Source organism: Rhododendron vialii, chromosome 11a (assembly GCF_030253575.1).
Source record: "Rhododendron vialii isolate Sample 1 chromosome 11a, ASM3025357v1".
Classification (NCBI taxonomy): domain Eukaryota; kingdom Viridiplantae; phylum Streptophyta; class Magnoliopsida; order Ericales; family Ericaceae; genus Rhododendron; species Rhododendron vialii.
Genome location: NC_080567.1, coordinates 10,098,090 through 10,109,044, shown reverse-complemented (window position 1 = coordinate 10,109,044; position 10,955 = coordinate 10,098,090). Strand labels below are relative to the sequence as shown.

At 38.6% G+C, this 10,955-nt stretch overlaps 1 protein-coding gene across 2 annotated transcripts; it reads right to left on the bottom strand.

The window, feature by feature from the left end:
- Positions 1-1,324: 1,324 nt before the first annotated feature.
- On the bottom strand, positions 1,325-10,516 carry LOC131307598 (probable methyltransferase PMT14). 2 transcript variants are annotated; one of them, XM_058334211.1, is made up of 7 exons: positions 10,039-10,516; positions 8,502-9,201; positions 7,666-7,876; positions 6,418-6,700; positions 3,573-3,959; positions 2,508-2,585; positions 1,325-1,875 (listed from the first exon to the last, which is right to left on the bottom strand). In XM_058334211.1, the coding sequence occupies exons 2-7, from the start codon at positions 9,141-9,143 to the stop codon at positions 1,629-1,631; spliced, it is 1,848 nt and encodes a 615-aa protein (XP_058190194.1). In that variant the 5' UTR covers positions 9,144-9,201; positions 10,039-10,516; the 3' UTR covers positions 1,325-1,628. The 2 variants fall into 2 exon arrangements, with proteins under 2 accessions (XP_058190194.1, XP_058190193.1); XM_058334210.1 differs by having other exon boundaries at positions 8,502-9,163; positions 10,039-10,515.
- Positions 10,517-10,955: the final 439 nt, after the last annotated feature.

The window sequence follows — 10,955 nt, the reverse complement described above, 5'->3', positions numbered from 1 at the left end:
ACCAATAAACCGATATAACCCTTGGGGCTAAATTCTTGTCACTCTTTGCCACCTTGTACTATTTTGTGGTTGCAAATAGGTACATATCATCATAGATTCAAGCCCATAGTTTAATACCTCCACGACTTTGCATCATGGGCGTAGTAGATTCATCACAAACTTCTACCAGCGCTGCAAGTGATGGAAAATGATCGAAGACATTTTCGCTGTCACTCTCTTGGGTTGGTTTTGAGAAAAAAAAATTGATTTAATGAGTGGTAATGAAATGAGAGAGATAGATAAAATTATTGAGAACCTTGCAGAGTAAAAGATTTTCTCAAAACTTGTAAAAGAACAAAGTGGGCCCCCTTCACTTGTACTCTATCCGTCCCTTTTTTAAAGTCCAGTATTCCATTTTGGGTTGTCCCTTAATAAGTGTCCATTTTGTAAAGTTAGTGGGTAAATTTGGTGAATTTTTCATTTTGTCCCTAAAAGTATATTCCATTTTGAAAAGTTAGTGAGTAAAAATGTAATAATGATATGATATTTTCATAGAGGGTAAAGAGAAAAAGTGGAGGTAAAAGTTAATGTGAAATATATAATGATGAAGTCTTTTTAATAAGTTGAAATTACGAAGCAGAACACTTAAAAAGGGACGGAAGAAGAAGTACAAAATACTTACACGAGTATATATATTCACTTACACAACTCCCTGATAATGAATGAAACTTGAATGATCTGAATTCCAAGGAGCAATCTATGCAACAAACCCCGTACCATGAACAAGTTAGGTGATAGGTACAGCACATTATGATTGGAGATTTCCGTGGAAAAAAAAGATATGATTAATTCGATGGTACTAATTAGTGAAATGATACACAATGTCACAAGATATCTAGCTATGGATGAATTACTAATGATGGCATTAACAATAACACACCCCTCGTCATATTGTGTATCCGATAGTAAATCTCCGCTGAATGCTTAATCCGGGTCATAAATTTTTTGACCAAACACCGTATCCAACTGTGAATCTCCACTGAATTTTTAATCCGGGTCATAATTTTCTAAGCCACACGGGATAAGTGATCTCTCATAATCCATTCCGATGCTCATAGCAGGTTAGGTGGCAAAGTAGTTGGTAAACAGTAGTGAGACCACCAACCTTGGGGACGTATACAAGTACCTACAGGTTTGTCATTTGTGGATCATATAATAAGACGATGCAAGAAGGGCTTGAATTGGAACCACAATCGCAATCCAAACCCGATGTTCATATTTTCATCTCAACTGCTGGTGACAGTATGATTGAGACTAGCTTAAAAGAAGCATGATGAATTGAAACTACCGAAAGAGTAATGAAAACTATATTGTAATGAAAATATATCACAAGGCCCAGTAACAAATAATGACATCATTCATTGTTGCCTAGTTCTTTGGACACCTACAAATGGTATACGCATTACCCTACTTATCAACGGTAGCATATAAAAGTAACTTACATACGCCATCTCCTAGGAACCGAAGCCCCACTCTTTGCATCAATCCACCAGAGCACTTCAATTTCTCTTCTTAAGCTGGCAGAGCAACTTAATTCCAACGGTGATGATCATTTATAGCTTATGTATCCCTATTGATCTATGTTTCACTCACGACTCACCAAGGGATGTGCCGTTTCCTCCACTGCTGCCAACCGCCCAATATTGCTTGATAGCAACCATAATCTTCTCAGTCACCAGGGGGCCGTCCTCATGGTCTATCATTTTGGTGTCCCATCTCATACCTCCCACTATTTTCCTCACTTTGTTCAGCACATCAACTTCGTCACGGAATATGACCGTTCCTTCAGGCCGCAAAATGCGGTCCATTTCTAGTAGGATATCCTCAAGTTCACATCTGCATGTTTGTTAGTTATTGGATCAGAGTTTAAAAGTAGTGTAGCCTATAACGGAAACTAATCAAGTAAATTTCATCTTTGAATTAAAAATTAGAAACATAGTCATCTCTCTGAACCAGGGGCCTTGTCAAATGGGATCAGCTAAAGCAAATTAGCGAATTGTAATATCAGGACTGCATTACCTAAATTCACTAGTCAAACAATAAAAAATAAATTTACTCGTCTGGGAAACTTTGGTGAGCAAGGAACATGTTGGCGGTTAGTGAATATCAAATTTTAAGATGAGAAAATTCCTTGGGTTTTGCTGCTGCTAATATTTTTAAAACTGATGTTTCAAGTCCATTTTGGTCTTCTCAAATCTCATACATAACGCAGAATTACTTACATATAAGCACAAGCTTCAGAAATGCCAACCAGTTCTCACAGTTCAGTCTTTCTAGCGTGACTAATACACTTGTAGCATTACATTTAACATAGGAACACGTGCAACACTGGGGACACCACAAGTTTCTGATCCCGCAAAAAGCCAAAAAATTAAGCTAATCTAAAGCCAATGCTTCTAGCATAGTTAGAAGGAACAGTGTCTAATATGTTAGGTAACGGTGTTCAACCAGAGGGTGAAGATGCTTACTTATTCTGATACAAGCTGAATACTCCACTTGCATGAATGAGATCATATGACCTTGGATATGTAGAGAAGCCTTCGCACCTGAAAGAACAACAAAACCCAAGTCTCATCCAATTTTCATCAAAACAATTCTCCATTTTCATCTCTCTTAACAGTTAGCAAATTTATAGACTGAGAGAAGCCAACAGCAACCAGTGGCAAGTACAACAGTTACTACTAAGTTTTTAGACAAATGCTAACATGAATAAGGTGGTTTCGACTCTTTCAGAGCTTGTTCTAATTCTACTCATCAAGGAAATCCAAGACTCTGTTGCTTGAGTCCAGTTGCTTTAATGAGGCAAAAACATTTGTCATCAAGACAAAGTCCAATTTTAATTCAAGGTTCACGACGCAAGCACGATTCTCCTGGCAACTTCCAAGAGATGGATACGCGGTGAAGTTTCTCTCAGCACAATGATTTTGGAAGGGTATAACCCTTAGTTGCATGAAGCGGGAGCAGGAGCGGGAGCGGGAGCGGGAGCGTGAGCGGGAGCGGAAGCGGGAGCAGGGGAGCGAGTGAATATAGAAGCTCCCAAGGTTGGGAGCGTGAGAGGAGCTTGTACATATATTATGAACATAATGTAGCATAGAGTATCCACTTCAAAAAGTACAATAATTTAGGAAGAAAAAATATGGGCTAAGTCCTCCATAAGTGTAAGAAATGGGCTAGTGGTACAATATATGATTTCTTTTCAAGATATCATGACTTAGGCTAAATATATGAGTAAGTCAAAGACCAATTAATAAAGCCAAGTGATAAATCCCTGTTTTTCTATACAAATATCATACAAAAGCTCCCATCTCGATGGGAGCGGGCTCCCGTCAAGCTCCTTAGTTGGCAGCGCAAAAGCGGGCTCCCAAGGTGGGAGCGGCACCACTTTAGGAGCTCCCTGCAACTAAGGTATAACCTCCTCAAATAAACAATCCAAACTCTTTCACAACAATATCGCAAACAAATGCCATACTAGCAACGTTTTGGGTATAATTAATTGATCAGGTAAACAAAGGGGAAGAGTTGGCGGGACATACCAGTCATGATATATGCCAATCAGACCTCTCTCAAAAATAACACCTAGAGTATTCTGAGCAATTGTCGGCACAACGTTCATAACCCATGATTTTGATGATTCAAGTGCTGCTGCAAACCCTCCAAGGCCCGCATTCATATCCATTATGTTCCGGTATCTTGTAGTGCCAATTAACGTATTGATCCTTTTGTACACATTGACGTGCTTTTTCCACTGTTTATTGTCTTTTTGGTAAGATTCGGCTGTGATCCCAGGGACAGATCCTTCAGCAATTCGTGGAGGAACTGCAAAAAGCCTAGCTGGAAACTTCTCCAGTTTCCCTCCAGCAACTTCACTGGCACTGGTTACCTCAGGGAAAGGAGTTATGCATGGCTCCATTTTCTTGTACCTAAAATTCACAAGAAAAAGTTAATAAACTGAGTTACAGAAGAGATATACACTAACCATATTGACAAGAAAGAGCCAAATTGACACGAAGGTTATAATGAATACCACAAGTTACTGATGGTTGACCATCAATCCATCACACCCATTATCATATTATTCCCACCAAAGAAATAGCCTGTAACTTGTCATGACAAAATTTGCATTACCACCGCAGTTGCTATTATACAGATCTCACTTTTACCAGAGCATTTTATTTTTATCGGCATTTTACCAGAGCATATTATAACAATATTTAGGGAAGAATGCTAGCACATTAAGTTAGATGACGACTAGTGTTGAAAGGGTTCATAATCTGACAAGTATTCATTTTGTCCGTCAAGAATAATAACAGTTTTTGAATGACATATACAGAGCATTTAAGCGTATCAAGCTTCATACATCAGGAATTCGCTGAAACACCAAGCTTTACAATGTAAGCCTACCACACTCCAGAAACCTAACACCATATCGAACTCCAAATGTATTTTGTACACACGCACACATTACTTGGGTACATGAGTGGGATAGTACTTAAGTGCTCAGCTTGCAACACTGAGCTATTGTCCCATTGCTCTAATGTGTTTTACATTCATTTCATCTTTACTACACATTTAACTTCCAGAAGTTGCACTATTTCAGTTTTAGACATTACTTTGCTGAAAGCTAACTTGAGAGACAAAAAACCCAAATGTCTGAACATAGTTTTAAAAATCGGCCGGTTCGTACCGGAATTTGAGGGGTCCGATTCGGATATAGGCCGGTATAACGGGGAGAGTGGAAATCACAGGTGAACCGGCCGATTTTCGATACGTATCGGTCTGTACCGGATTTTGTGGACCGATTCGGGGAAAAACGAGGAAAAATTTCGGTTCTGGAAAAGGGAAAAAAACCGGTTTCGGGGAAATGGTCAGGAAGGAATAAGGGAAAAAAAAAATGTTCAGAATTTTAGCAAAACGTGGGCTTAACTGAGTGTGTGCGTGAGGCTGAAATCCCGGATTTGCACCCCCCCTGCGCAAATAACTGGTTTCCGAATCAGTTTTCCAAATTGCCGCCCATTTTCCTGAGCGCGCGAGACTTCTCCTTGAGTCTCATTTACAAACCTACTAAAGTGCAAATTCATTTAAAGTAGATAGAAGTTTTGTAACTTACCAATGTGGGACTAGAGAAAAACACCATGTTTTACAAATACACATGTTGCAACATTATTCTCATATTTGTAAAATCTTATTGACTTGCGGGTTTTGATAAATTATCGGATATTTCACATGAAGAGAATGGGTTATTACATGTCTTAAATTAATTAAAATGTGATAATTTAAGCCAGTGTTGGGGGAAAAAGCCGCAAAAGTATATTTTTCAAGTTTTATACATGTTGCTAATGATTTTTAAAAATTCACGACCGCGACACCCGATTCCCGCGACGTATCACCGATATGTCCCAATACCGATATACCGCGACCGATACCACGACGGCGACCGAAACCGCGATTTAAAACTATGTGTCTGAATTAATTCAAGGAAAAGCAAACAGCATCGTGAAATTCAGCATGTATGGTCTCGAGAATTTCAAATCGAAAAAGAACTCGATAGAAAATTTAGTAGAAGTAACCAGAAAGTTAGTAAGAAATCGATAAAAAATTTCAGCATGGTGAAATTCACTGTCATTGACAGAGAATAGAAGAATTCAATGCGTGAAATTTGTAAACCTTTAAGAAGTCTTCGAAAGTTAAAACCACAAAACAGATCACAAAACAGATTCAATTTCTATCCTCAGATGTTTGCTCACGTTGTTTTCTATTAACTGGAGGTGGTGTCGTCATGTGGTAGTTGGAGAGATGGTGATTTATACATGACAAGGAGTTCCTTCACGGCCTATGATACAATCATGAAATGTGAGAAAATAAGCTTGGAATGAAGCAGATGGAGAAAGTTTCAAACCAGCAGTAAGATTTGGAACATACAAAAGAATACACACCAATCGATATGACTTGACATACAAACAACAATAGCTTACACACAAGACAGTCATTAATGGAGTAAATAACTCACTACTCACTTTGCAAGGGGGAGTGTTTTTTTGTTGCTTGTTTGTTTCTCAGGGGTGTGCCCCAGTGATTTGTTCCTGGTATTGGTTGTTCAACAAAATCTTAATTTACCAAAAGAAAAAAAGAACACACTACTTTAAGGAACTGAAACCCTTTCTATGCCTTATACCAAGTGCACAAAGACGTGCTTCCATTTACACAAAATTCGTTTCTCCAATCAGTAACAGCTAAGTAAAGATGAAAAGTAGCTACAGCATGAAAACATGATGGACGATTGACATTTGATCTTCTTCAAGTAAATTACTCCACCCTTCTTCAAGTACTAGAGAGATTGAGAATAAAAGAATGTTAAGCGAAATTGGTTTTTTGACTCACCAGACATCATCAGCGTCCTTGGCTTCACAAATATTGACAGACTTCCTTCTGCAAGATTTTGCATTCACTTTTTTCCTCCAAATGGCAATATCCCCTTTCTCGTACTTTTTCTCCCAGCAAAGAAGCTCAGCCAGCTCTTCAATATTTATTTGCTCTGCCTTGGCATCTTCCTTAGACCGTTTCCATATCTTGTAGTATGTCTTCCAATTGATTGGAGGCCCAGATAAGATCCAATATCCACCAGGTCTCAGGACCCGATCAACTTCCATTAGGTACATCCCCTCTGCAAGTTAAAGGTCGCCAACTTCAGATTAAGCGTGTTAAGTGGATTCAACATGGCATTCATTTCAGATCTAACAGCTTCAAATCAAACTGAAATTGAATAGAATAAGTGGGAAAAAAGGAATCTCCTATCTGTACTCTCTCTGTTCAACCGTCATCAATTCACAATGTGATGTAGAGAATGTTTGCAATTTTAACCCAAGATAAGAAACATGTAACAGTTTTATCAAGATAATCTCAGCAGTTATCCTCTCATCTTCACAGATAGAGAATAAGCAGATAAAGTCCCAGTACATCAAAGTATCTTTGTCCTAATTTTTGAAAGTGGACAACATATCCTCATTAAACATAGACAGGAAAAGTGGGGGAAAAGCATAAGAAGATACTCAGCACATTCTCTTGTGGCTTGTGATGGACTGCAATTGAGCGCTTTTAAGTAAGCCATAGCTATTGATATCATACTATTTGTAATGTGAACATGTATCGCACGGACTATAATTCTGCAGACTGCAGAGAATATTGATGCGTTCAAGACTTCAAGTAAATGGCTTGACATACTTTTTCTCACACCATTTATTTCATCCTCTTTTAGATAAGTTAATGGACCTTGATCTGGAATAGCTTTAACAGAGGATTAATTCATCCCCTTTTAGATAAGTTAATGGACCTTGAACTGGAATAGCTTTAACAGGGGAGTCAAGGTAGGTCATTGGGTTGTACTTGTCCCCCCGGGGAACTTGTTGTAAAAGCTACTTCCGAAAAAATGGAAAACACAACCATTTCCTGATTTTAAGAAAACTGAGCATTGAATATATGTTGCTTTCATGATATGTAAAGGTCAAAATTTACTTTATCAAGGATTTCAAGTTTTCTCCCAGCTCCCTCTGCATTCAACAATACGAGCAATAAACAAAGAAATCAATACATCAGTTTCCGTTGAAAAGAAATAGCTGTTTGACAACATACCATTTGATGTCCATGGTATTAAACACCGAGAGCATTGAGCCATATCAAATGCATTAGATGGGTAAGGAAGATGTATTGTCCCAAGAACACCAATAACAGCAGGGACACCCCGCTCCAATGCAAATTGTACTTGAGCTTCATGATTGTCTTTCGGAGCAAAGGACATAGCCAACACATTTCTCTTCAGCAGATAAGCACCCCAGCTTGCAACCTATATGATGAATTGGTCTTATAAACCCAGCACATGTGACTATTACAGAAGCCACCAACTCTTTATAAACATAATTGGAGAGCATAGCAAAAATTGAAGCTACACTGGAGTAAATCGAAACTAAATTTGAATGAACAAACCAAGACAAGAACCAAATGTATTTCATAGTCGATATAGCAGGAGAAACATTCATTCTTGCCAAGAGTTACGTATCATGGATGTTCTAGGCCACCGAATTTGCTTTGATGTAGCCCTTGCTTCTTATAAGCTTCCAAAGGATCCGACTTTTGTAAGCATGGAACTAAATTGATTCTTGGAATACAACAATTTTCATGTCATATATGTCAAGCCAGAGGTTTCTACTACTTCAAGCATGAAGAATTCTTCAAGAGAGGCCATTAAGGCCCATTTTGACACAACGTAGTTAGACTCGAGGTTGTGGGCTGCCGTAAAACAACTTGAAATTCCACATAATCACTAAGGACAACCCAAACAAGAACAAAAAGTTCCACTGTTGGAAGTAATTGTGGAAATGCTAATTGAGATGAAAGGATAACTGCTGCTGGATATGCAATTAACTACACTTGATTAACACAACTAAGAGTAAGTAGACGAGATACCATACCCCACAGCCCGTATCCAGTGCTGTTCTGATAGAACCATCTTTGATTGGAATCACTGATGCAAGCTCATCTATATATGCATCAGCGCCACGAGGGAACATCGTTCCTCCACCCGGAAATTTGAACACATTACCCTGGAACTGAACCCAGTTCTGGACAGCCTTCTCAACAGTCAAGCTTTTATAAGGAACATTAGCATAGTGGACATAATCACGGCTTCTTGGCCAGGGAAATGGAGTCACGTATCCTTTGGGTGCTGGAATAAGACACCGCAACTTTTCCTCATCCGGGGGACAATGCCTTTCTCTGTACACCATATTTTCCCTTGGGAAGGTCATAGCACGGTCCTGTTCTTGGCAAGGAGTATAATCAGTGTACTTAGCATCACAAGGCTTGAACTCCTTGGCTTTGGGCACCAAAGAGTCGATTACTGGAACATCGTTGTGATGAGGTTCGAAGTCGAGTGTGGAAATGATATTGCAGTCTGTTTGCTTGGTTATTTCTAAGGCTATGTTATCTCCCTTTCCAAACCCACTCTTCTGCCATGCTCCCATTAAGTAAAAGAAACAGCAGAGTCCTAGTACGATGAATATAGAAACCGGGCTCCGAGCCCTGCTGCCTGGTGAGTTACTCTTAGATCCCATGATGTGCTTGGGACATCAACCTTGAATCCGCCGAAATAAAAAGGAACTTAGTAAATAGCTAGTTCACATGTAGAATCAGACGTAGATGATAAAAAAACTGAACAAGAATCAACATTTTTGGAGGAAATATAGTGGTTTAGTAACACTTTAGTGAAGAAAAATAATCAAAGATTATGAAAAAAAATAGAATAAATAAGAAAAGTCCATCTCACATATCACGTGTAATGAGACCCAATAGTGCCAAGGTGCACTACATAGCTGTGTATCCCAGCTATCCAAAAGTGTTTTCAATAGTTCGGATTTAAAAAAATTCTTCCATGGAAGAGACTACTCTTCCCTCTAAGAGTTTTTTTTTTTTTAAATCAAATCCATTGATTGCTGAAATGGACAGTTGGGATAATGCACTACAGGTCACTGGATCCGTGTAAGAGTTTAAGAGCAACAATACACCGAAGTATGGCAAGAGGAAGAAAATGGGATAAACAAATAAAACAAAAGCAGTTCAAATCCCTCCCATGTCCTTGCTCAAATTCAGTGGGGGGCGGGGTTTCCTCCAAATCGTTTACCCAAACAGTTCTTCACTCTCTACCTGAACTTCTCCAGATTTCAAGGGCATAACACCAAACAAAATCAGTTAAACACAGATATTTCACAAGTTGAAGGGAAACTAAAGTAAACCAACAAGGAAATGAAACCATTGTTTTGATCCAAGATTCCTACTGCAATCAGACGCACACATATAAAATACTACATTTCCATTTAAACATCGATCCTATATTAGTAGATAGTAGATCCAATGATAGAACAACAAAGGCTCCCAAAAAAATATAAGATGGAGTATTGATTTTCAGCAGAACAACAAACACTAAAAACGAACTGAAAAGTGATTTCTCACCTGATAATGAGAGCTCTACAATGGCGGAGCACACAGCCGCGATCCAAAGCTTTAAAAAACAAAAACGAAAAATCAACCAATAATGAGGACTCCCCTCACTCTATCCTATATAATAAACGGGGGAGAGTATGACACTGTGTAAGGTAGGAAGTAGAAACAGATCTTTTTCGTGAATATGACTGGATTACGATTTATATCTACATATTTAATATTACTATAATTATATGTGCGTGGAGAGAGAGAGAGAGAGAGAGAGAGAGAGAGAGAGAGAGATGGTGGTGGTGGTTAGCTGAAAGGAATGTCGGTTGTCGTTAAAAAGTTGAAACCTATTGTTTGATTTTTTTTGGCTGGTAAATTCTGATGATCGAACGGTCAGGCGATGGCGTCTGCCGTCGGTGGGGCGTTGAGAAATGAGAAAGCGAGAGACCGCATTGGACTCTTGTTCTTTATCCTTTTCCTACTGTATTTTTTTTTAGTACTGCGGTATTCAGGTACCTATTAGTATTGTTTATCCGCGGAAAGGAGGCGGGATTGACTGCGGTCGGGAGAACTATGAGGTTGTAGGACCAGATCCTCAATTTGTAGTTTTTGAACTTGATCCTACAGTTCTTCTCAAAAAAAATAAAATAAAATAATAATAGTAACTCGATAAGCAATGCCATAGCATCCATGTTGGAATACCGCATTTTAGGTGTCATGTGATGTATCTTTATTGTATTGATAAAATGTGTACCGCTATATGATAAATGGGCCACATTTTATAGGATCAATGGAAAAATCAAGATCATCTCATTCGATAATTCTCATATGAAGCAAAATGTTATCAATCACGGTTCTATTAATGATCTGGGCAGTTCATTTTGTAGCACTTGGTGTGTATGTTTGTCTAACAAAAAATTAACAATTAAAATTTGTTT

Excerpts from the sequence above, each read along its gene's own strand:
- LOC131307598 (XM_058334211.1), bottom strand. The coding sequence starts at position 9,143 with ATGGGATCTAAGAGTAACTCACCAGGCAGCAGGGCTCGGAGCCCGGTT. Across the intron at positions 6,701-7,665 it reads AATACCATGGACATCAAATG|AGGGGATGTACCTAATGGAA; the intron begins GTATGTTGTCAA and ends TTTAACTTGCAG. Across the intron at positions 3,960-6,417 it reads AAGGACGCTGATGATGTCTG|GTACAAGAAAATGGAGCCAT; the intron begins GTGAGTCAAAAA and ends TGTGAATTTTAG.